The 27,029-nt window shown below is 40.5% G+C and overlaps 1 protein-coding gene across 2 annotated transcripts; it reads right to left on the reverse strand.

Annotated features, from left to right (window-relative positions):
• Positions 1-100: 100 nt before the first annotated feature.
• Positions 101-23,163, reverse strand: SQLE (squalene epoxidase). 2 transcript variants are annotated; one of them, XM_019973987.2, is made up of 11 exons: positions 21,961-23,161; positions 17,968-18,220; positions 11,805-11,985; positions 10,244-10,340; positions 9,207-9,320; positions 8,950-9,121; positions 6,992-7,087; positions 3,951-4,093; positions 3,466-3,562; positions 1,660-1,747; positions 101-634 (listed from the first exon to the last, which is right to left on the reverse strand). In XM_019973987.2, exons 1-11 carry the CDS (start codon positions 22,243-22,245, stop codon positions 442-444), a joined length of 1,719 nt encoding a protein of 572 aa, XP_019829546.1. In that variant the 5' UTR covers positions 22,246-23,161; the 3' UTR covers positions 101-441. The 2 variants fall into 2 exon arrangements, with proteins under 2 accessions (XP_019829546.1, XP_070658562.1); XM_070802461.1 differs by lacking the exon at positions 1,660-1,747 and having other exon boundaries at positions 21,961-23,163.
• Between the last annotated feature and the right edge of the window lie 3,866 nt (positions 23,164-27,029).

Below are 27,029 nucleotides of genomic sequence, written 5' to 3' on the forward strand. Positions count from 1 at the left end.
TGTGTTTCCAATGGAGGGAGGGGGCTCAGGTTGGATCCCTGGTCAGGGAATTAAGATACCACATGCCTCAGGGTGTGGCCAAAAAAAAAAGACATGAGAGTTCATTCTTCATTTTATTTGCATGTCCCACAGTGACTCATCCCAAATACTGAATTCAAAAGACAAACCGCAGCTCCTCAATGTTAGCACTAATTTATGGTAACAATCATTTCTTTTAAATATCTATCTTATTTTACCCTTCATTTGAAATTGCAAACTAAAGTATATATTTACATGTATGTTTATATACAAAATAACTTCAAAAACAAATCAATCCCAATCTTGGTCCAAGAATTCCCACTTTAGAAGCAGGAGGAGTACTGTGCTATATACACTCTCTTCCAAGTCACTGCAGGCTTGGCGAGTTCCCAGTATTCATTCACAAATGGTTCCCCTTTAAGCTTAATGAACCAAGTACTTCATTTCTGAGTAAATGAGAGGAAATATTACAGAACACGCTCTGTACAATACAGCACCGCTACTGAAAATGGCTCGGGGTTTTGTAATCCAAGGTTCCGATTTAAAGCAAAAATAGGTGGCATAGACTGCAACGCCAAAGAAGTGTCCAATTAAAACCAGAGGATTGGGAGATAATCTGTAATGGGAAAAAATACATATACATATAATTAAGACCCCAAAATTAAAACTGACTGATAAAGAGATTCCAATTGTGTATCATCTATAAAGGTAAATATACACTCAACATTTTAGGGGACTTTACAAGCTTGTATCTGCTGGTCAAGGGACAAATTAAAAAATTTTTTCTTACAAGAAACTACTTAGACTTTACTCCTGTCAGAGAAGCCAGTCACTTATCTTAGTTTATATGAATTGTATGTCCTGAGCTGCTTTCTTTCATTAATCTTGAGATCTCAGCCTGAAGTAGCCTGGCCTATGGAGTCTAGATTTTTCAAAAGGTAACAATATTGACACTCAGAAAGTGGACAAAGGAGAAAAGCCATAAGGAATCTCACTTTGCAGATTTTCTAAGAGTAATTCTACATATGTCTGCACCGTCAGGGCTGAGTTTCATGAGTTCCACACTTCAATAAAATTCAATGTTAAATATAAACTTCTCTATTTTTCATGGTTCCCATGTATCAGGTCAGGGCTATAAGCCCACAGGCATAAAAGCAAGCTGCTCTTTTAATCAAGGGTTTTAGCCTCATCTACTCACCAACTCAGGATCAACACTGTTGCCCAGAACTAAATAAAATGCAGGATTGAATACTGCCTTTTTTCATTTCTCTGGGAACATTTTGATTGGGATACTAATCAATAATAAAATGATGACATGCAGCAGGTAGAGCAATTAGCAGTGGTTCATAAATCAAACTTCCCAGGTGGCACTAGTGGTAAAGAACCTGCCTGCCGATCCAGGAGACATAAGATAAGCAGGTTTGATCCCTGGGTCGGGAAGATCCCCTGGAGAAGGAAATGGCAACCCACTCCAGTGTGCTTGCCTGGAGGATCCCCATGGACAGAGGAGCCTGGTGGGCTACAGGCCATAGGGTTGCAAACAGCCGGACATGACTGAGCGACCAAGCAGCACAGCATAAACCAAACAGTCCTAAGAAAATCTGGAGTATCTGTTTCCTCTGTGTCATCAGAGCAACTTACACGGAAAGCAGCCCAACCGGACCTGCAACACATTTTCCACCAAGTTTGAAATAAAAAAAACAGGCTTTTCTCAGTTGATGTAGGGAATCTAAAATAAAAGTTTAGAATTACTCTCAATCAAAATACTCATACATTTACGTGGGATGCTAATGATACGTCAGAAAAAAATGAATATGTAACATTTATTACACCTCATAGATTTCTTAAAAATCTAGTGTTAGCATTTTAGCCACCCAAGATTTCTTTTAAATTTCATAATGAAGACTACATAGTAATTCACAAATAAATAAACTTTTTTCTGCTAGTAAATAATTACTAAACATGTAGGCCTTGGAAGTTACAAGTTATTTAAAAGCTATCTCCTTGATTGTGTTGTAAATTCATTTAAGTGATGCCAAATATTTTGTACATTCTTTTCTTACAAAAACACAATTCTAGAAACCAGAATCACAGTCTCTAAGATGCCTGGGGCATATCTCTGAGCAGTAAATTATCAAATGAATAATAATGTCTTATATCTGTACAATTTTATTATACTTTTCAAAATCATTAAACCCTCACACCATAGTATAATCAATAACTGTTTTTTAATAGTATAGAATTAACGTTCTTCAAGTATACCTCGATTACTCTTTACAACAGATAAAAAAGATTACAACAGGTAAACTTTTACTCCAATAAAGCCTATTCCTCCTTCAGTATCTCACAGCTCTGTTGTTTTGTGGGTAGATTCAAACTCTAAGAAACTCGAGAGCTGAGAAAAGCTTAGAAAGAAGAGCTTAGAAAAACTCCAAAGTTAGTTCTCTTCTTGCTCAACCAGCCACTGTAACTTTCATGCTCAACTAGCAAGAGAGATTTGCTTGGCAAATCACAACACGCTGTCTTTTCTTTTAGCAAGAATGACGGTTAGAGGGGCTGCACGAAGTATCTGTACTGTGTCATCCTCGGTAATCAGATCACCAAAGCAAGGAGCACTAGCACCCCAGCCAGGTCACAGAAATAGCTTTCTTGTATTACAAATACCAGAGGTAATGGGATTAGAGTTATGTTCTTAAAAAAAAAAAAAGACTTTTTATTTTGTATTGGGACTTACATTTATTTTTGAAAACCTAAAGGTCTCATTTCACTAGCCCACCGCTCACTAATGTGTACGTGACATGGCCACGGCTGGGAAGTGGCACGGGTGACTTTTCCTCCATCTCTAGCCCTGTTTCTGCTAAGTCATGTTTTCCTTCATGTTAGACTGACCATCAGCCTCTACCATACGGAAACAGAAACAAAAGGCTTATAGTAAAGTGGGAATATTTCACACGAGTAAAAGGTGGATACCTTCTGCTTATGCATTTTAACAGGAGACAAAAATCTAGGTTTGACACGAAGCTCATTTTCATTTTACAAAATACTGTTTCGAAAAGTTAATTGAAACTACTGTCTGGGAAGAAAAAGGATTAACACTACCTTGCCCTTTAACTCACGGTCAGAAAGATCTTCCATCACAATCTTCTGCATTTGGGGAACGCGTGATGTGATGTGGACCAGAGGAATAAACAGTGGCACATGACTGAGGTACTGGTACTAAGGTTGTCTAAGGAGGGAACAGTTTCCTACACACAGTGGTGGATACATGATGATTAGCCAAAATTGTGCTCGAGGATGGAGTTAAAAAGGACTTATTGACTTGGAAGTTGGCAAACTCAGGAAACATTTCTATTTCTGGCCTAATTACTAATTTTTTGTAATTCAGTTCCCTTCTTGTGCTAAAAATCTATAATTTAGTAACAGTCATTCAAAAATAGCAGCACTTACCATCTGTGGCAGAAAATAATTCATAAAGAGCCTGAGCAAGGACATTCACAACAAAGGAATGAGACTTTTTTCTTGCCCAATAAAATGATTTTTTGGCCTGAAAAAGAGAAAGATCACCTATTATATGGTAAGGGTTTAAAAAAAAAACACAAACTTATGTTTATAATCCCCTAAACTGATACCCTGAGGACTATCTACTAGAAATTATGTCTTGTTCAACATTTACACTCCCATCAAAAAAAAAAAAAAAAATCTCCAGAGGAACGAGTTACATCTCTGAGGCTAAGTGGCCCATGTAACCTCCAAACCAGAAATTCTAGAAGATTCACAAGTTGCAAGTCACGTTCTTAATCCTGAACAAGACTATTTAAGAATCACTACTAAGGACCATGCTTCCAAGTACAGATCTTCTCTGCAAAGCCCCATTCATCTTAGGCCCCAGAAAGAAATCTATTTTGAGATATTTTTGTCAAAGAATATCTTACCTGGAAAACAGCGGCATCATCATAAAGGTCAGGGATACCCTTCAGCAATTTTCTCCACAATTTTATATCATTAAAAACAACAGTCATTCCTCCACCAGTAAGAGGATGCCTCATATTATATGCATCTCCCAAAAGAAGAACACCTGTAAAAAGAGAACTTAGATCATGATGTCATCCTGGAGCATCCTTTAAGATCCAAACAAACCCCCCCCCCAAAAACCTACTCTGTTAATAATTTATAAACATTATGAATGTCAGCTAGTAAATAAGAATACTAAAATACTAAATACTGAAAAATTTACTCAGGCAAAAAATTCAAGAGTTGATTCAATTACTATTTATTGGGTAACTAATATGTGCCAGATGCTAGGGATACAGTGAGGACAGGAACGTGATCCCTGCCCTCAAAAAACTCACATGTGAATATAAGGTTCAATCAGACAATGTCAAAATATGTGTAAGGCCTCTTTCATGAAAAAAAAACACAACAGGCATCATGCATAAAAAGCAAGTCTTTTACAAGGGAAAAAAATCAAGAATTCGTTGGCATTTCACAGTAATACTTGCTGCCTGCATATTATAGAGATCTATATGGTTCTAAGGGAATATGCAGATATTCCAAACACATCAGAAGTTAATTTAGAAGAAACCTTGAGTGAACCAGCCCCTTGAATCAAAACCACAGAAGCAGAAAGCTCTGCAATCTGACTCAAGGTACAGCACCTCCTCACTGCGGTCCTGACTCTAAGATTCCCGCCCGTTGTCAGCCTGGTTCATGACCCATGACTTAGAGGGACAGTTAAACAAAGCATGTATTTAATTTTCTCTCTTAGGGAAATAAAACAATCATAATAAAAGTGGTAAGGTGGCAGAATTATGGATCATTTTTTTCTGTAATGTCACAATATACTATATAATTATAGAATACACATATATTAATTTATGAAAAAGTAGCTTGTAAATTTCAATCCAAGTTTTTTTATGTATTAGTGTAATACCTTCACTAGAAACCACTAGCTATAACCAGCTTTTATTCCTCCTCCTCCACGGAACATTCCCAATTCCACAAACCGGGGTATGTTCCCAAAGCATGCTCTTTGTATCAGTTCGGCACTGGCTTTCATTCTGCTTTGTATTATAGTTAATTTCTATGACTGGAACATTGTGATGCATGTCTCTCCATGGCAAACAACAGCTGTTTATGTTCAGGAAGCACAGTATATCAATAGCTCTCGTTCACACCTCTTCTCCAGGCCCCACACTCCTGTTTTCAATGGGCCTCCACTTGGCCACTCAAATGACCTCCCATCCGTCACATCACTGTGTCCAAAAATGAACTCATTATCTCCCCACACTTCCCTAAGTCCAATGTCAGCAAATAGCTGGCAAAGTACCTAAGCCTGAAACCTGAAATCCATCAAGAGACCTCGCTCTCTCCTATTACCATTAATCACTGAGTTATGTATTCTACATCCTAGATGTTACCGAAATCCTTTCTCTACCTTCTGCTTTTATTGTTACTTTACACCTTCTAGGATGGCTACGGCAAAAGGACAGATACTAATAAATGTTGTCGAGGATGTGGAGAAATTGGAACCCTCATATATCGTTAATGGAAATGGACGATGGATCAGCCACTTTGGAAAACAGTTTGGCAGTTGCTCAAAGCATTAGAGAGAGTTGCTGCTGCTGCTAAGTCGCTTCAGTTGTGTCCAACTCTGTGTGACCCCATAGACTGCAGCCCACCAGGCTCCCCCGTCCCTGGGGCTTGCCATTTCCTTCTCCAATGCATGAAAGTGAAAAGTGAAAGTGACGTCGCTCAGTCGTGTCCAACTCCCAGTGACCCCATGGACTGCAGCCTACCAGGCTCCTCTGTCCGTGGGATTTTCCAGGCAAGAGTACTGGAGGAGGGTGCCATTGCCTTCTCCTTAGAGAGAGTTAGGACCCAGCAAGTCTATTCTAAGGAATATAACCAAGAAAAGTGAAAATAAAAGTCCACACAATAACTCATACACAGGTATGAACTAAAAGTGGAAATAATCCAAATGTCTATCAGTTGATGAATAGTCAAGATGTAGTATATCCACGCCTGGAGTAGTAGTTGGCAGTAAAACTAAATGAAAGACTGATACATGTTACAACATGGATGAACCTCAAAGAAGCCAGTTACAAAGGACCACATTGTATGATTACGTTTATAGGCAATGTCCAGATCAGGCAAATCTATAGAGACAGAAAGTAAATTAATGGTGGTCTGGGGTTCGGGAGGAAATGAGCAGTGACTACTAATGGTTACATGCTTTCATTCCAGCATGATAAAAACGTTCTGAAATTGTGGTGATGGTTCCACCAACCTATGAATATACCAAAAACCAATGAACTGTACACTTTAAATGGGTGAACTATGTGATCTGTGAATTATCTCTCAATAAAGATATTATAAACAATAAAGAACTTTTCAATGACTTTGCACTGTCTATAGGATTAAAGCTAACTATCTTACCTTTCTACCACTCTGCCACCTCTCCTATGCCCCAGGGGTCTAGGGAGCTACTTAAGTGCTACCATTTCTCAGCCATCCTGGGGTCTGCAGATGTTGTTCTGCCTACTCAGAAGTCCCTCATCTCACTGTCCAGCTTTGTCTCCAGAGCAACATCTCCCCTAATTACCCTTCCTGGTTCACAGGCTCGCTCCCTGCCTTGTACACCCCACTCCTTCACAGTGAATCTGGGGCACCAAGAGTGGGCTTTCATTACAGCATTTATCAGCACTGTTCTGAAATTATTTACATCTCTCACTGGAAAACTGCCTTCTCTAGATTAAGGACTGTATTTAATTAACTTTTATTTTCAATAACTCGAACAGTGACCTATGTATACTCAATACTAAATAAAAAATATCATAAAACTAATTAGTATGCACTAATTGCAATAATCTATTTTCTGTACCACGTTATAGACTGTACCACATACATGTCATTTGGAATACTGAATTAGAATACTTGGAATATCTTTTATAAAATTGGTCCAGTAAGATAATACCTCGTTTGTTTACTGGTGAAGAAGGGAGGAAGCTTGCTGGCATTGATCTCAAACGTGAATTCTGAGAGGCTTCTAGGAATGGTCCTTTCAGGTGATCTGCAACAAAGCCCACCCCACCAAATAAATGGTGTATAACATTCCAATTTCAAATTATCACATTTTCTTATCAAGCATCACAAATACATTCTACACATCTGTGATGGCTGTTACAAATATCCCTTGTGAAAAGTCGAGAACTAATTATTAACGAACTGTTCATTAAGCAGACAGTTGTTCCTGCTAAAAGATGGCTATGGAATCTAAGCAAAAATTAATGTAAATAGATACAGAGCTGTATGATCAAAAACCTAGAGGAAGAAATCCAGATGAGATGATAAGACAAGGAAAAAAACCACCCACCTTTCTTCCAAATGATTACCAACAGGTATATATTTAACACCTATTTTATTGTCACCACCATATTCTATAAGAACAGATGAAATATACCACCAATTCACAAACAACAGGAGGGTATGTGTACAGTAAAAAAAAAAAAAAGGGTTATATGTAGACAGTACTATCTCTTGAGGAGCTTTAGTGTCTTCATCTAGAATGAAACAGATTAGTTCATCTCTGTGATACTTCCCAGTTTCAAAGTTTCGTGCTTCCACTTTATAGAAAATGAACTTGCTTTTCATACAATTCCCATTGTAATCTGGGAAAACAAGAGCAGAATGACTGTGTTGAAACTATTCCCTTCCTCCAATGAATAGAATTTCCATAACCTATATGAACATAAAACCTGCAAACGTTTCTCTCCCTGATCACAGGGCAGTCTTCTCCAGCTATGCTTTGGACTGGGGGGAAAAAACAATCTACAGTAAAAGAAAAAGATGCTAAAAATACCACATTATTATCCTCTTCCTAAATACACATAACTCATTCTTTCCATCTGAAAGCTTCAAAATGGCTTAACTGAGTGAAAATGCATTGAAGTACTGAAAATGTCATTATTAAAAATCTAAATTGGTCCATGTGTACCTTAATTTCTATCGATATTCTGTTGGTAAACGGTGCTTTTGCTTAGTTTAAAAAATAATGTTCCTTATTTTAAAAACTAACTTGAAAACCCAGAATATTTAAACAAATATACTCACATCCAGGATAATCTGCTATTACTGTAATCATAATTTGGGCAGAGTTTTCCTTTCAATTTTATCAATATTCTCAATAATTTTTGTTACCTGTCTTTCTTACATCTTCCCATTCTCAAAAAAATAATTTTAGTGAGAGTTTAACAAAGACGTTAAATCTCATGAAGCCTTTCTGTACTCAACTCGAAACTGAAAGATCTTTATGACCCCTCATAGCGCTCGCGTTCCCAGGGCAGGGACGTATGAGCACACAGGCCTGCTTCCAACCTCGGCTCTGCCCCGTACTAAAGGGTTATGTTTGGAGCAGCTAATTAACTTCTCTGAATCTTAGTCTCCTCATCTGCTAAATGGGGACCATGATAATGCCTACCTCGGGTGGTTGTGTAGATTAAATTATGTTTGTAAAACACCTCTTACATAGTAGACAATCAATAGATGGCAGCTATCATTTCTACAAAAACCAACCACAAAAATTACGTATAAGAGATATTTCAAGAATTCAGATATCTAGATTGCTATCCAGACTACCTTAAAAAATACCATATATGCCACCATTAATGATTACTCACCATTAATGATTACTTTTATTACTACTATGAAAAAATACATTGAAACTGTTTTATTTTCTGTGGAGATTTTTTTATGTGCTAGTTTAAGTAGTTTATTCAGCTCCACTGTATCTGACTGATTAGATGAAATTTTTCAGCTGCCATTCTCATCTTTCAGCCTAGTTTAGACAAAGCTTTAGTGAGAATTGGAGATGGAGAGTCTTTTGTGAGACTGACTTACAGACTAGATTACAATGCAGTGAAATACTATTCTTACCAGGTAACTGTGGGTAGATATTTTCAGTCATGTATTCTCTCAAATTCCTTGGCATGTCTCCTCGGACGTCCACAAGCACTCGAGTTTCATTAGGTGAAATTTGGTAGATGAGAACTGGACTTGGGTTAGCTAAAATAAGTTCGGCATGATTTGCTTTAAACTGCGGTGCATTCTAGGAAAATAAATAAATAAAATATTTTTAATAACTTGCAAATTTCAAGTTGCTTTTATCTTCTACAATTGCATTTCTATAATACCTCCATAAGGAAGCCAACAAAATGTGAAGAAATGGAAACTTTATTGGAGATCAGGTTTTTCCTGAACTTGGAGAAAAGTCCATCTGCAACAACAGTCAATGGAGCATGGAGTTCCTACAACAAAAACAAAGACCACTCAGCTAAATGGTGAGAAATACACAGTGAAAAGACTGTTCTTTTAAAGTGTACATAAGCAAATTTAAACACATTATGGGACATTACAGAGTACCTGGAGATAATGCTCTCATGAAGGAGCTCTCATGTGGGCTGAGGTTAATGAATGACCCATCTTTAGAGACACTTCCCCTTGAGATCACCTTCCACCAAAGTCCTACCATTCCAAACCACCTGGGATTAAGTCACTTCGATGGACACTGGGGGAAACTGGGACAAGCAAGCACAGCCCATAGAAAACTGAATCATATTACAAATCCCAAGGACCAGCCACATTCTAGAATTTTTTAACCCCACATAGTGCTTTCAATCAATGGCTACGGCACAGAAGAATTTCTGTACACATGGATGTATATACTTATATTACCTTGCAATCGCCCCATTAGAGTGTATTCCTAGGAGGTAGCTACCCTATGTAAGAATCAACAGATAGGCTTTTGACTTTCTCCTCTGTTCTAAACCAACATGAGCAAATACTGGAAACTATTTTATTCAACTATTTCCCCAGAGAGTCTCTTAGTTTTTATCTTTCTTATTTCAACAATAGTTTATTTTATTATAATTATTTCTCTCATGCTTGAATCCTTCCTTTTTGCATCTTCCAGTTCCCCTCTACCTCTCCGCTAGGGTACATTTCTCATTTGTTTTTAATACAGTTAACATCGTGGAGTTTGTTTCCAAAGTTATTTGAACAGCATTCTGCAGTCTCTAAAGAACAACGTGTTGCAATCTAGTGCAGAGAGTTTGGAGAGATCTCAGTCCATTTGATGAATAATAAATTTGTGGGCCTACTCTTCTTAAAGGAGTAGGAGAAAAAGAAAATAAAAATCTCTCATGAAAAGCTAATATCTGCTACATCTCACCTTGATGTCTCCAGTCTCTTTATCCTTGTACTGAACTCCCATCACAGCATCATCTTCTTCTAGTAACTGCAGCACAGTGCCCTCGATAAACTTTGCACTAAAAGATAAATAAACAAATTCTCTGGTAGCACAACTGAAAAATTTAAATAAGGAATGAAATATTCTTTTTTCCTATCTCCAGTTTACCCTAAAATGGACACACATGTACATAGAAAAAGGGCTGGAATGACGAAAAGCAAAAACATCAATGGGTTATAGAATTAGGTGGGGTTATAACTTTCTAATTTTTTAAGACAGAATATATGTAACTAATGTAATGACTTTTCAGAGAAGCATTTTAAAAAGTAACATGAGGTTTTATCTCAATTCATTAAAAAATAAAATACACGCAGAAAAATTTTACACACCCACAAGAGTTTTGTTGTGTTGATGAATATATACAACAAATATATCATGGATAATTTTTACAATCTCCTCTATATTTTTAAGTATTTTTCTATTTTTCTAAAATGAATATATTCTACTTTCATAGATATCAAATTCTTCAAGTTCTAAGAATAATCAATTCATTTCTCCTTTTGCTTTGTCAACATTTAAGCCAACATTAAGCATTTAAGCCTTTATCAGGGCTTCCCCAATAGCTCAATTGGTAAAGAATCTGCCTGCAATGCAGGAGACCCCAGTTTAATTCCTGCGTCAGGCAGATCCGCTGGAGAAGGAATAGGCTACCCACTCCAGTATTTTTGGGCTTCCCTTGTGGCTCAGCTGGTAAAGAATCTGCCTGCAATGCAGGAGACCTGGGTTCGAACCCTGTGTTGGGAAGATCCCCTGGAGAAGGGAAAGGCTACCCACTCCAGTATTCTGGCATGGAGAATTCCATGGACTATATAGTCCATGAGGTCGCAAAAAGTTGGACACGATTGAGTGACTTGCACTTTCACTTTCAAGCCTTTGTCGATGACATGAAGATTCTCATGTTTAAAACTTAAACCGCAATTATAGTGTACAGGGCTAGAAGTAAATATAAGCTAATAATTAAAAGAAGAAGCCCTTTAAAACTGTCAATCACTATACTGTACATCTGTAATTTACATACTATTGTACATCAATTATAATTCAGAGAGAGAGAGAGGGACACCCAGCCAGTCCTGTCAGTCCAGGTCCTTAGTATGAATGCAACAGGGATTTTCCCTTTAAACTCCTCTGTCCTGACTTTTAATAAAAAGCACCATAACCACAAACTCCAACTCCCAAATGGGCACATATCCCACAACTTCCAAATATGAACTTAATTACAATGACTACATCCTCTCATTTCGAACCACATAAAAATCACACATTGAATCATAGGAAAATTCTCTATAGTTATAATCATTCAAACAATCTATATGATATTCTGAACAAAGGCTGAAGAATTAACATTCTTCTAACTTATGGTTTATTCTAGTAGAGCAGCTATGCTCTAACCTATACCCAAACACTTATGAAAATGCATAAAACAGTATTTGTACAAAGGCCAAGTTAAACATGTTTAACAGCAAAATCGGAAGCTGAGCCTTACTTGGGCTCTGCCATGGCTGCCTTCCGGAGACGCATGATGAATCTTCCATGATGGAAAGCTCTTCCACTCTGCACATGATTGTTCTCTGACAGAGGGAAAGGAATCTGAACCTCTGTTTTGCTTTCCTGATCATGAATTATGTAGCCATTTACAACCTGGGCATCAATACCTTCCACTGTATCTGCAAAACAATAGTTTTTTTAAAAAGTCAGTTTTTTGTTATATGCCCAGAGTTACACTAACCACCAACAGGACACAGATGTGGAAAATGAGTTTCTGCGTTCATAAAGCTATGACGCCATTTGGAGGACTGGACAGTAACAGAACTATTTCAGAACCTTAATGCTTCTGGAAGATAATTGTCTTAGCAAATTTGTAATATCATAAAAGATAAATATATACATATAAAATGTATTCATTAAAATTCATAGGAAAAATATTCAGACCCTAATAATAACAGGGAAAATGTACAGATGATTCATACTACGGAGAAACACTGAACATGTCAGGAAAACAATGTTCAAAACTTGATTTAAAAAAAAAAACAAATCAATGAAATAAAACTGAAACAAGAAGACACCAAATCTATCAAAGTTGCTGGTGAAATAATGATAAAATGGATAAATTATATATATTACTGGTCATATCATAAACTAGTAACATTTTAGAAAATAAGTACAGCAAAACTATCAAGAACCAAGAAGTTAGCACCCTTTAATGTAACAATATTAGCCTTGTAATCCATCTAAGATATTCATCCTAAAGATACAATTCATATTTTTAGTAATTATTGAAACTATATACAAAAACAGATTCATGTTACCTATAATAAAGAATAAATGTAAAGAATAACTGTAAATAACCTAAATATGAATATAAAGTAGGTAAAGTACATTATAAAATATTAACTGAGAAAATACTATGAACAGGCTTAAAATTATGATAAAGAATGGATAAGAGTATTAGAAATGTTTGTGAGCAAGGTGACTTTAGCATGTATTTTAAAAGTCACATAATACAAATATATTTAAATACATTAAAATACAATATTGAGGATTAAGTCTATTAAAATAATTTCATTTCTGATGAAAGAAAAACTTTATAATACACAATTTTACCACATATCTATGCCAAGATCAAAATAAATCAGCTTTTTTCTGATATGCTTTTTAGTTACATTTAAAGTCCAGTCAGGGACAAGCTGGATGAATACTTGTCAAACATCCCACCTACGAGCCAAGTTAGTTTTTTGGTTTGGCTTCTAAATTATTCCAGCTAAAATTCAGTCAGAGAAAAGTACACAGGTATCATAGAAGCTGCCAATTAGCAGTGTATTCAATTTGGATCTCGGCAAACTGCCAATCTTTACCGGCCTACATGTTTGAAATCCATCTAGTATTTCCACTTTTGTTTTGTCCAGCTACTGAAATAAACTTATTTTTCTTAACTCATATTATGTAAGAACTTCTAAGTGCTGCTACTGCTAAGTCGCTTCAGTCGTGTCCGACTCTGCGTGATCCCATAGACGGCAGCCCACCAGGCTCCCCCGTCCCTGGGGTTCTCCAGGCAAGAACACTGGAGTGGGTTGCCATTTTCTTCTCCATTTCCTTCTTAGAAGTTCTGCAAGAACTTCTAAGTGCTAAAACTAGCCAGTTGAGAACACACCAGAACATGTAAAAAGTATACAGTAGTGGCATAGTAAAATTTTTCCTTGGGTTAGCTATCTTAAGACAAAGTATATAAATAAGGTCTACTTTAAGATTTGAAACATCTGCCTTTCACAATTTGATTGGTAAAATCAAATATGATAGACTTTGGCACTTTCACTTTCTTAACCAGGCAGTCAGGAAGATGGCATCCTAAACCTCAATCAAATTCACACCTGATGTTCAATGATAAAGGTGACACAATCCTGCCTCAGGGTTCTGTCCCACCTGTCTCTGGTGACCCTCTCATGGAGGGTGGTGGTCAGGGAAAGGGCAGAGGCCGGGGGCCTGCCTTCTTCGCAGTCCACCCTCTCCGCTGGGGCCAGGGCCCTGCTGTCTCTTGCCTTTCCTCTCTGTCTGCCCCTTCTCAGTCTCAGCCCTCTTATTCAACTCCTGCTCTCACTGACCTGCTCTCTACCTTAGAGTACCCCAGGAGTCATCCTGCACCTCTTCTTGGCAATGCCATCTAGCCTTCTTTAAATACCACGACTCTTCCTTCTCATACCCCTCACCATCTCATCCATCAGCAGCAGGTCCTACTGACTCTCCCTTCCAAATATATTCCCAGAATGTGACCAAGTCCCCCACCACTACGGCCATGACCCTGGTCCAAGCCATCAACTCTTAGTTTCCGCAATAACTTTCTAACAGGTCTCCCTGCTTCTGACTTGCCAATTCATGATCTAGTCTTTTTCTTCTACACATTAACAAGAATACATTAAATTGATACTTCTAATCATACTTCTAAGAGGTGAAATCTAGTAACTTCCTCTTCTTGAAATTCTCCAATGGCCTCCCTTTGGAATAAAAATCTAATCCATATAGTGGGCCACCAGGGAATCCAGTCTCCATTCTCCATCTGACCTTTTCTCTAATTCAAACCACTCAATTCAACACAATTCTCCTTTCCTGCTCTTCAAAGAGGCCACAGGCTCACTCCTCCCCATCAGGCTTCATCCCATGATGCTCTCTCTGCCTGGAAAGAGCTTCTCTGCCTCCAGACAGCCCTAGGGCTCTCCTTTCCCTTCCTTCAGTCCTTCCCTCAAACATCACCTTCTCAGTAAGGCTTTCCCTTCCCCCGCCCGCTGCATCATTTAGAAGTACACTCCCTATCTCTCTTTTCTGAGTCTTCTCTGAAGGGCTTATAACCATAATATATCCTCTAAATTTTATTTATTCATCTTTTATCACCATCTTCTACACGAGCACCTAGAATATATGCTCTGTGAGGGCTGGAACCTGTTTTGTTCACTTCTGTAGCCTCGGCGCCTAGAACAGTACTTACAATATAGCCGATGCTTAATAAATGTTAAATGAAAGAGTGAATGTCGCCCCTTTAGTCACCTCCCCGCCAGCCTGATCTTCTCCTACCCCACGGACATGCTCTATCTAGTGCCGAAACACCCCTCCCGTACCCTCGCATCTACACTTCACCTCTGCCCTGTTTCTGCTTTCTGTTAGAGAAAAACTCCTCGAGAGTAGTTTGCTAGCCTCAAGTTTTTTCATCTCCCGTTCACTTCAGTCCAGGTTTTGTCTACACAACTCCACCGAAACACCTTGTCAGTCTCACGGCAACCTCCAAATGGCCGAATCCCACGGCACTTTCTATGCACTGTTCTGACCTGACCCTTCATTAGCAAACCATGATATGGCTGCTTTCCTTTCTGGATATGTACCCATCCCTTCCTGCGAGAAACACTTTCCTCTGTTGGATTAAGGACACCAAACACTCCTGGCTCTTTCCTGTCATTTTACAGGCTCCTTCTCAGTCCTCCAGCAAGCTTCTCTTCTTCCACCCAAATTCTAAATGTCAGTTTCCCAGGACTTGGTTTATTCTGTCTTCTCTTTTTTCTCTGCACACTCTCAGCTGGTCTCCATCACTGCTGTGGCTTTTAAGTACTTCAAACATGCTGACATCTCTGAAATACCTACCCCAGCCAGCTCAAAGCACTCATTCCTCTGCACTTGAGATTAATATTCTCAACTAAATAGTCCACTTGTCTATCTCCATGGGTCCCCCAACTTCCTCCCAGAGCTGGTCCTCTCCAGGTTTTCTTATCAGCAAATGGCATTGCATCTACCAGCTGTTCAAATCAAAACGTTAAGAATAATTTTTTAATATCCTGTCTTCTCATACCTCACACCAATCCTTTACTAAGTCAAGCCATTCCTGTCTCTTAATTTGGTCACGAACCTGTCCACTTCTCTTTACATGCTCTGCTAATGTGTTAGTCAAAACCACCATCATATGCCATTTGGACTTGGCAATAAGCTCCCGCTAGAGAAGGAAATGGCAACCCACTCCAGTGTTCTTGCCTGGAGAATCCCAGGGACAGGGGAGCCTGGTGGGCTGCTGTCTGTGGGGTCACACAGAGTCAGACACAACTGAAGCAACTTAGCAGCAGCAGACAACATATTAAAAAGCACAGACATTACTTTCCCAACAAAGGTCTGTCTCGTCAAGGCTATGGTTTTTCCAGTAGTCATGTATGGATGTGAGAGTTGGACTGTAAAGAAAGCTGAGTGCCGAAGAATTGACATTTTTGAACTGTGGTGTTGGAGAAGACTCTTGAGAGTCCCTTGGACTGCAAGGAGATCCAACCAGTCCATCCTAAAGGAGATCAGTCCTGGGTGTTCATTGGAGGGACTGATGTTGAAGCTGAAACTCCAATACTTTGGCCACCTGATGCGGAGAGCTGACTCATTTGAAAAGACCCTGATGCTGGGAAACATTGAAGGCAGGAGGAGAAGGGTATGACAGAGGATGAGATGGTTGGATGGCATCACCGACACAATGGACATGGGTTTGGGTGAACTCTGGGAGTTGGTGATGGACAGGGAGGCCTGGCATGCTGTGGTTCATGGGGTCGTAAAAAGTTGGACACGACTGAGCGACTGAACTGAAGTGCAGAATGTGATTCAATGGTAAACTGTGAAATGAAATTTCAAGCTGCGAATTGCAGACTTGGGTCAAATCATGCAAGTATTTAAAAAGTAAAATAAATCTCAGATTTAGGAATGTATGTAGGTACTGAGCAGCTTCTCAGGTGGCTCAGTGGGTAAAGAATCCTTCTGCAATGCAGGAGACATGGGTTCAATCCCTGGGTCAGGAAGATCCCTTGGAACAGGAAATGGCAACCCACTCTAGTATTCTTGCCTGGAGAATCCCATAGACAGAGAAGCCTGGCGGGCTACAGCCCACAGTGTCTCAAAGAGTTGGACATGTCTGAGCATGCACACACATGCTGAGTGGTACTGAGTCGGGATATAAGAAGTGTTCATCATTGGGAAGAGCTCTCAAGTTCTGAAGCCTTTAGAGGCATAAACAGGACCCTGTCATACTCCTGTTCCACTGCCTTCAAAGTCCTGCAGGACCAGCAGCTGCCTAACTCTCCAATCTCAATCTCAAGTCCCACTCCTTTCCCCATTACCCAGTGGTCTCCTCTTCAGTACACTGAATAAAATAGCAAACATTTACATAGTGCTTACTACATACCAGGAATTGTTCTGACTGCTTTATCTTTATACTTGAATTCAATTAATCCTCTTAATAACCTATGAGTCAAGGACCCTAAATGTGCCTCTTTTACAGATGAGTAAACTAATACAGAGATTTCCCTGGTGGCTCAGAGGTAAAGAATCTACCTGCCAAAGCAGGAGACACATGTTCTGTCCTGGGTCAGGAAGATCCCCTAGAGGAAGAAATGGCAACTCACTCTAGTACTCTCGCCTGGGAAATCCCATGGACAGAGGAGCCTGGTGGGCTACAGTCCATGCACGAACAGTCAGATTTAAAGACTAAACAACAGCAACAAACTTAACACACAGGTGGTTAAGTAATTTATCCAAGATCACACAGCTTTTTAAGTGCCTAAGCTGTATTCAAACCCAGGCAATCTAGTGCCAGAATCAATGCTGGTAATTACTACATCATGCCCACCCTAAATGCCAAGCAAGCTCTCTCTCAATTTCCAGACCTATTTTGCACTCTGAACCCCAAGACAGGATCACTGATCTTATTAGCCAATTTATCCTTGGCACCCAGTATAGCACCTCATACAAAGCAAACAGCAAAAATACTTTCTAAATGAAGAGTATTTAAAAAGCACTGGATTAATGGATGAATGATCCTTAAATAAAAGGATACATCACAGATACATCACATGCACTCTACAAATGATAGTTCACTTCACCTTTCACTAAATTTCATTCCTCATTCCAAGTTGAAGTTTTCCAGTCTTCAACTTTGACCATTACAATTTTTTAGCCACTTTTATCTCACAAAGGCTACTTCATGTTTCCTCATGCTTATCCTCTCCTTTACCTTCATTTTCATGCAAATTTGTTGATAAATGTGTAACCTTTATACATGAAGATAAAATGGAATACCCTTTTACCAGTCATAGCAGAGTGCTTGCTTATGCCACATTAACTCCTAAAAATCACTATGAACCTACCTTCAAGACCAAGGTCTTTCAGGACATAATAACCACCTGGCTGCAGAAATTCTCCAAGGATCCGGTCAGGCTCTTTTAAATCTCTCTCAATTACTGTCACCTTTCTTCCATCTCTGGAAAGCACTGCAGCCAAAGCAGAGCCGAGGACGCCAGATCCCACGATGATTACTTCTGGATCATTTTGAGAAGAGGTCAGTGTAGAGGCAGCTGTTCCTATTAAGGTTGTTTCTGAAATACTGGTCCCTTTTTTGCACTGTTAAAAAAAAAAAATGAATTATGTAGTCACATTTGTTGTCTTTAAATCATACTACTACTATACAGGCACAGTGAACACTTGCATCTTAGGTAAAAACTAAATGGGCTTCCCTGGTGGCTCAGAGGTTAAAGTGTCTGCCTCCAATGCGGGAGACCCGGGTTCGATCCCTGGGTTGGGAAGATCCCCTGGAGAAGGAAATGGCAACCCACTCCAGTATTCTTGCCTAAGAAATCCCATGGACAGAGGAGCCTGGTAGGCTACAGTCTACGGGGTCGGAGGAGCCTGGTAGGCTACAGTCTACGGGGTCGCAAAGAGTCGGACACGACTGAGCGACTTCACTTCACATACCCTAAATATTATCAAACCAAATGAACAGTTATGTTTTTAAATCCAGATCATATATAAAAAACAATAATATCTAAATACTGGTTAAACAAAAATGGATAACAATACCCCAGTAAAATTAAACTTATGTTCCATCTTCCAAATATATTTAGAAAATGCTGTCACATATTTAGAAATATAAATAGGCCAATTATAAGATATGGTTACAAGGGACTTCTAAGTCTTACAGGGAAAATTCTATCCTATTTACTCAATTCTTCATATACATACTGAGCATCCACCAGATACAAATCATGTACAGCTTCTGATATGATTTCATGCACCCTTTAGATATTTCCACTATTTGTCTTCATTTTCTCCCTCTTGATTTTCATCTGAAAAATCTATCTTAATCTAAAATCACTTTTTATATAACAAAAAGACTGTAAAATTCTGACCAGGGATCTATTAATTGAGAATACATACCTTACAATTCCAAGAGAATAACTCATTCTGTCCCTTGGAGTTCAACCTGTTTGCAATTTTAGTCCTTGACATATAAGAACATATTTACCTTCCTTTTCCCCCATCCTGATACTCTTAAGGGAACTTGGTCAAACAAGTGACCCTCCAGTTTAAGAATAAGAACAAACATTAAAGATATCACTGGTTGGGCTGACAGTAAAAACCATACCTTTGATTACAAGATGAAAAAGGGCTGTTTTGAGAGATTTATGCCCATTGAGCATAGCAGTACCTATTACAGTTTTTTTTTTAATGAATAATTCAGTATTATAGTAAGCATTTTTTGTTGGTATGTGGAGTCACAAATATGAATACATTCATACACAGAATTGCAAGGAACCATCTTCCTGGGGTTCTCTGACCTTAACAATTAAGATAAGGTTAAATGTCATTTTGAAAGGGTTTTAATAAAAGACCTCAAGCAAAAAAGTGAAAGTTACTCAGTCATGTCCAATTGAGCTATCAGGGAAGTCCTCAGGCAAAAAGTTCTGTTCAGTTCAGTCGCTCAGTCATGTGACCCCAGAGACTGTAGCACGCCAGGCTTCCCTGTCCATTGCCAACTCCCAGAGCTTACTCAAACTCATGTCCATAGAGTCGGTGATGTCATCTAACTACCTTATCCTCTGTCGTCCAAAAGGAAGAACACATTTACCTTCCTTTTTCCCCCATTCTGATACTGTTAAGAGAACTTGGTCAAACAAGTGGCCCTCCAGTTTAGGAATAAGAACAAACATTTTTGTCAGTCAAAAAGGAGAGAAAACCTAAAATCCTTTAGAATTTTAAACCTCTATGATCTAATATTCATCTGGCCTCTATAATGACCTGGGCCCTGTCCACTGTTTTCTTTTTTAATCATTTCTCTTAGAAAAATTACATTTTCACAACAGAACCTACTATTTCAGTATTAATAGCCAGAACAACTGACTATATTGAAAACCCCTTCTGTCATTTTGGTGGCTCAGATGGTAAAGAATCTACCTGCAATGCAGAAGACCCAGGTTTGATCCCTGGGTCAGGAAGACCCCCTGGAGAAGGAAATATCAACTCACTCCAGTATTCTTACCTGGAGAATCCCTGGACAGAAGAGCCTACAGGGCTACAGTCCACGGAGTCAGAAAGAGTCAGACACACCTGAGCCACTTTCACTTGTCATTTTAGCCATCATTTATTAGCCTTTCCAAACACACATACACAATCCTGGAAGGAGGACTCTTGAGCAAGTTGCCTTTCAGAGCCTGGTCAGTAGACGAAGCACTAATGGGAACTTAATACAGTCTACCGACTCCCAGGAATTAAGGAAACAAGCAGAGAGCCTGGGGTGTTTGCAAAATGGAACCAATATTGACTGCTGTAATTCAACTTCCAACCGCCAAATTTCTCTTCAGTATGATGGCATTCCAACCTCCTGGACTAGTGCTCAGTGGCCCTGAGGAACATCATCTCAGGTAACAGTAGCAAAGACTTCAAACTGAAGATTAAAGATTCCCTTATCCTCCCATTCCTCCAACCCACACCCACCCCATCACTGAATTCAGCACCATTCCAAAGGTTCCTAACAGATGGAGACTAATACGAATAACTACTATTTACCAGACAGTTATGTACCAGGCATTTTGCAAACATTAAATCAATCAATTCGCTAACTACCAGCAAGGTTAGTGCCGTTTCCACCTAACAGAAGAGGTAACTGATTCTTCCAGAAAGTTAGTAACTTGCCCAAAGTCTCACAGTCAGCAGTGGTAGAGCAAACCTTCTAAACCAAACCCCCTCTCTTCTTAAACTGTGTTGATCTATATGGCTCAGGAACCCTGAAGGAGTAAATGACTGTGTAGGCCACACTCACTCACGTCAAGTCACCAGCATCCCTTACTTGGCCTACTGCAAGAGTCTCTCAGCACACATCCCTGCTTCCATTCTTAGCCTCCTACAGTCCATTCTCCACACAGAAACTAGAATGTTCTTTTTAAAAAGTGAAAGTCAGGGACTCTCCTGGCAGTCCAGTGGTTAAGACTTCGCCTTCCGATGCAGGGGATGTGGGTTTGATCCCTGGTCGGGGAACTAAATTCCACATGCCTCATGGCCAAAACCAGAACACAATATGGAAGCAATATTGTAACAAATTGGATAAAGACTTAAAAAAATAATAAATAAATAACAAGTAAAAATCAAATATCATTACTCGCATACTTTAATCCTCCAGTGCTCTTGGGGAAAAGTATAAACATCCAAAGCCAACAGGCCCTATATATTCTGGCCTCAACTATCTGTTCCCCCTCTTATATCTCTCACCATTGTCCTCCTCTACTGTCTCCTCAGGGACCAAACATTAATTATTCACCTAACCTAGGACACTGATTTACTCAAGGCTCCACTGATGTGGGGAGAGGAGAGTGTTTTGCCTAAGACTTTAAAACACCTAACATTTTACTCTGCCAGTTCTTCCAGCTGTTCTGTGACTTTCCCCAGGCAGCTGTCCCTTCTTATTAGCAACAGGCTTACCTGCAGCAGCTTTCTTCTTTCTTCCCAAGTTCAAACACAATCCTTACCAAAGGATTTAAATAAAACTATTTTTCCATCACAGAGTGATTCAGTCCTACTGACCTGAACATTTCACCTTTCCTTAATCAAACCCAGTTCGTTTAGCTCCGCACCAACACTAAATGAAACAAAGGTTTCCCATCATTTCTGAGAGAGCCAAGGATGTGGTCAAGAACAGTCAAGAGCTTAAACAAAACAAAAATACCAAAACCATCTATGTCAGAATTCGTACCAGAAAATCTAACTTGCAGCCTTTCACCCTTTAAATTACCCTATTTACATCTGGGTGATCGCAGTCCTGATTTTAATACAAGACACTCATACATGTGCCCACTTCGAATTCAACCTACCCTCCTAGACCCCAGCTTCTCTTTATTTTCTGATCCAGCGGGGGACTTGGCCCAGAAGAAGCCAATGAAAGGCAAGGCTGACAGAATATAGGAGAAGCCCGCCAACTGGGAGCCGCTCTGCCGGCGCCCGAGGAGGGCCCCACTCCGGTAGCGATAAGACAGCACGAGCCCCAGCGACAGGAACACCAGCACGCACAGCAACAGCTCCTTGTTGGCCAGAGAGACAAAGTCTCCGCATTTCTTATAAAAATAGGTGAAAGTGGCGATGCCGAGAAAAGTCCACATGGTTTAAAGGCTTCTTCGGTGACTCCGGGTCAACGTCAGGAGATCCTTTTTTTTTTTCCCCTGGTAGGGTTTTGGTGTTTAGATGCTCTCCCCAAAATGTTTTGCCAAAAAGGAGCGCGGGGGACCGGCTAAAGTCCAGGAAACACCGTCACGAGGTTACAATTCAAATCAGAGGAATTTACAAAATCATACAAAGTTGGTATAAAAGTACGTGAAGACGAGAACGTTCTCCAGGATTTAAAGAAGAGTATTTAAAAATCTCCAACAGCTCCCGATCAGACTCTCCCCTTTCAAGCAATCCATCTATGGGGGGTGGGGGAGTGCTGGGAGGGCTGGGGGTCCTGGGGGGTTAATTCCGGATAATGTATTAAATTTTGTTGTTGGTTTGTTGTGCAGTGAAATTGCTCTTTTGCTCTCACTAGCAGCAGGTGTCCTTCTGGAAGAGCAACAGGGAGACAAACATCAAAGAAATATCTTGCGCTGGGGAACTGCGGCCTCACCGGGTCGGAAAGCTCGAGGGCTGAGACAGCGCGGAGAAAGCTCCTTCTCTTGCCCGGGACCTCCACGCTCAGAGGCAAACGTCGGACGGGGCAGCCTTCTCCCACCAAAGATGGCCTCGGACTCGAGACTGCGGCACCAAGACTGGGAAGCGTAGCCCCCACCTCCAGACTTCCTCCTCCCCGCGGCTCCTGAGGCACCGGTCCCCGAACCTTCACTCAGCTGAACGGCACTTTCCAGGGCGCTCCTCACTCAGAGAGCAGCTGCGGCGGCGGCTCCCGATCGACTCATCACCAGCATCCCTCGCGGGCGGCGGCAGCCCTCCCAGCGCAGCGCTTCCACAGTAACCAGAGTAACGGCCGGGCGCCTAGTTATTCGCCCGGCCGCGTGAGCCTCGCCGGCGTTTGGGCTCGACCCCGGCGAGGGACCAGAGGGGCGGGGCTCCGCCCACCGTCACCGCCCCCTGCCGTCACCAGCCAATGAGGGCGAGCGCCGCTTGTAGGCCGAGATGGCGCTATGCCGTGTTTGGCCAATCGCAGGTGGCGCGGCTCGCGCGGTGACGCCCAGAGAGGCGCTAGGACGAGGTTGCGTGGTGTCGGGTGGGGGCGTGGGGATGGGGGCCTGCAGCCGGATGGGCGGATGGGAAGGCACTGGCTGGCTCTGGAGGGAGTGGGGCTGGTGGGCGTCTTGCCCTGAGTGTCACGGGCCCAGCAACTGGGATCCTACCCAGAAAGAGGTGGGGCTGGTTCCGAGGAAACCCCGCGGTGCTTTCGCGGCCTCGGCAAGTCATTCTTCTGGCCCCTCTGTGGACGGGTCGCTACGTGCCGGGCCCAGGTGTCATAGAGAGGAATCAGACACAGCCTTTCTGGTCTATGCCTACATGCCTAGGGGGCGGTAGAAAGAGCTACAGGTGCGTGGAGAACGTGACGTTCACTGCTGAATCTGCAAGAAGGTTGTGGGCAGGCGTCTGGCAGAGGAAGAAAGAGGATATGCCAGGTGTTCCCTTCCTTTACCCCAAATTGTCAGGCAACTGTGCACTTTGTCACTGTACCCAGGCTGAAGATACACTTATGCGCGTTGCCCTTTTTTTTTTTTTTTCTCAAAATCAGAAACGGTGAAGGGTGCGGGGCAAAGAAGTAAAATAAACAGAGATGTGTCATAAGTGCCCTGAAAAAGTGGGTGGGCGAGGAGGGAACCATGGAAACAGGAGGCAGTTCTTCACTCTGCCTGGAGTGAATCAAGCAAGGCCTTCCGGCAAGTTACATGAATTTTGTCCAGGACAGGCATTCTAGAGGGAACAGGAGAAGTCTGCGAGATTCACAGGTGAAAGATGGACCTTGTTACGAAAAAAAAAAACAACCTGAAACTTCCTAGAATTTATTGAGGGCTAAGACCAGTGCCTTTGTTCACCTTACTGTAACCCTGGACTGCATGTTTTAAACTCTAAGACTTATGTACAAATCCTTTCTGCCTTTTGGAGCAGAATTGAATTGTCACCTCTTCTACCAAGGGTCCACTGATCCTCACCAGATCACATAATAGTTTATTCATACCTTATCGTTCCAGCTTCTGACTACACATTTATGGCTATTACCACTAGTTTCTGTGTTCCTTGAGAGGAGAATCTGAGTCTGATAAATCAGAATCACCTACAGCGACTAGCACAATATTTTTGTATTTATCGTCCATAAAGCTGTATTGAATGAATGATGAATGACAGTGGTGTAGTAGGAAAGACTAGGTGATTAGAAATCAGAAGACCTAGACTCTGGCTGCCACTAACCAGGCTCACGACCTTGAACAAGTCAAAAGTCAGTCAAATCTCTGAAGGGATAGGGCAATGTCCTCATGAAATTTAAAGTTCCTGGCAGTTTGCTGAGTTTATACAAGTACAGTACTTGTCACCATTTTTCAACCTAAATATGTTTTATCTGTTAATGAAATAATTATGTGTCAAAACACTTTCACAGGCATCATTTGACACTCAAAACTACCTGGATTTTAAAAATAACAAATATGAAACTTAAAGAGGTTAAGTGGCTTGGCCAAATCACAGTTTATAAGTGATGAAACCAAAAGCTAAACTCCTGGTCTCCAAATCTTGTTTCCCCAATACTCTTGAATGATCAGAGTAAATATACAAGGTAAATATACTTTACCTTTCTTCCATTATAAAACCAAGACTTTCCTTGACATTCCTCCCTGCTATCAACAAATTCAGCTGCTTGAAAGACACATCGAATTAGAAAGAACTCAAGAAAATCAGTTTAATACGTGGGAGATTGCTTTCCTGAAGATAATTCTTCACTTAACTGCTTATAGGTAACTATGAGTTCCTATATTGCTAAAATGACAGAAGGCTTGGTCAGCTGACTCTTGTAGAAGCAAATTGTTATCATCAGAATGATTGCTACTTGATTAGAAATTACCATGAGGATTTTTTTTTCCTTATTAAGTAGGTAAATTTTTTTAAGTAGGTAATTTTTAATTAATCTTTTGAAAGTCACCTTATCTGTATGTGTACAGTCCAAAACCCACTTCCAACCTGAAGGCAAAAAGAGCATTTGTGATCCTCGCATAGGGCACATTCTGAATACCCATGCTTTCCAAACTTAAATGTTACATAACCATCACTTAGGTATGTTTGAATCTAGGCCTGACTGCTGCTTCCTGTTTAGTTGCCAAGTCGTGTCCAACTCTTTTGCACCCCCATGGACTGCAGCCCACCAGGTTCTTCTGTCCTTGGGATTTCCCAGGCAAGATACTGGAGTGGGTTGCCATTTCCTTCTCTAGATCTTCCTGACCAGGGATCGAAGCCACATCTCCTACATTCACCCGCAGGTTCTCTACCACTGAGCTGCCTGGGAAGTCCTTGGCCTGGCTGTACTTATTCAGAAACAAAAATCTGTCACTCAAGCCTGAGGCGAAACATGACAAAATCACCCCCTGACTGGCAGAAAGTAATACTACTTCCGTAATCACAAGAGACACTTTTACAGTCTGGGCAGCATTCTACAATTTTTTTCATATAGTACCTAATTTTGTCCTCACAACCACACTATCAAGCAGGTGCTATATTTAACCCTATTTTACAAACAAGCAAACTGAGGTACAAAGAAGTGTCACACAGCTAATAGGAGGCAGAGCCTGAAACCAAGCCCAGGAAGTCTGGCTCAAGAACCTAGGGATGTTTGACCAGAATGCATTTTTTTCTCTTTTATTTTAAGGTAAAGATCTAGTTAACCTTTAAAACAAACAAAAAGCACACTTGGTCTTTTCATTTCATTGCTTAATCACCTCCGAAATCTCCGTTGGCACCATCTGGCCTGACAGGCTTATTACACTTTTGCCTTTTCAAATGCTATTCTTATTGCAGGAAAAAGCCTTTTCCTCCTCTCTTCAATTATCCATTGTTTAAGACCCACATTAATTAATATCTCTTTCTCTTCAAGTTTTCATAATTACCTCTTTGTCACAACAGTCACTAATTTGTATTGCAGTTATTGACTTACACCTTTTCAAGAGATTTAGCTCTTAAGGCAAGGACCATGTCTTATTCACAGTGGTATTCTCTGCACCTGGTGTGTAATACACATTTTTCAATGCATTGAATACAACCTTTCCTTCATCTTTTTTTTTTTTTTTTGGTACCAAACTGAACAACTCCCTTTTCACTAATGTTTTGGTTTGTAACACATAAGATCAAAACTTTCTTGCTCACCATGCACCTTGTCCAAAAAGACTTTGGCCACTCACTTAACTGTTCTGCATTCCCTCAGCACTTAGGTAATCTTTTGCAAATTCTAGTTGCAAATGATGGAGCCAATTATATTAACTTGGAATTTTGTCTTCATCTTCTTTCTCTCCTTGAATACAGCTCATACAGCCATAATTAGAGTACAGGTCAAGCCAATTCAATGTAGTAAAATGTATCAAGTAGCTAAATTGTGTCAGGCACTATGCTTGGTGTAAGTAAAGTAGTGAGCACAGCGTAGGATTTAATGGCGATAACAGCAGCAAATGTAACAAAAGATGTCAGGCGTGTGGGCATGCTCAGTCACGTCTGACTCTTTTGCAGCCCCATGGACTGTAGCCCACTAGGCTCCTCTATCCATGGGATTATTGTGGCAGGAATATTGGAATGGATTGCCATTTCCTCCTCCAGGGGATCTTCCTGACTCAGGGACTGAACTTGCCTCCCCGGATGCCTTGCCTGCGGATTCCTTAACGCTGAGCCACCTTGGGGTGGCTTAAAGATGTCAGTATGTATCCAAAAAAAGGGAAGT

Source organism: Bos indicus, chromosome 14 (assembly GCF_029378745.1).
Source record: "Bos indicus isolate NIAB-ARS_2022 breed Sahiwal x Tharparkar chromosome 14, NIAB-ARS_B.indTharparkar_mat_pri_1.0, whole genome shotgun sequence".
Taxonomy (NCBI): Eukaryota; Metazoa; Chordata; class Mammalia; order Artiodactyla; family Bovidae; genus Bos; species Bos indicus.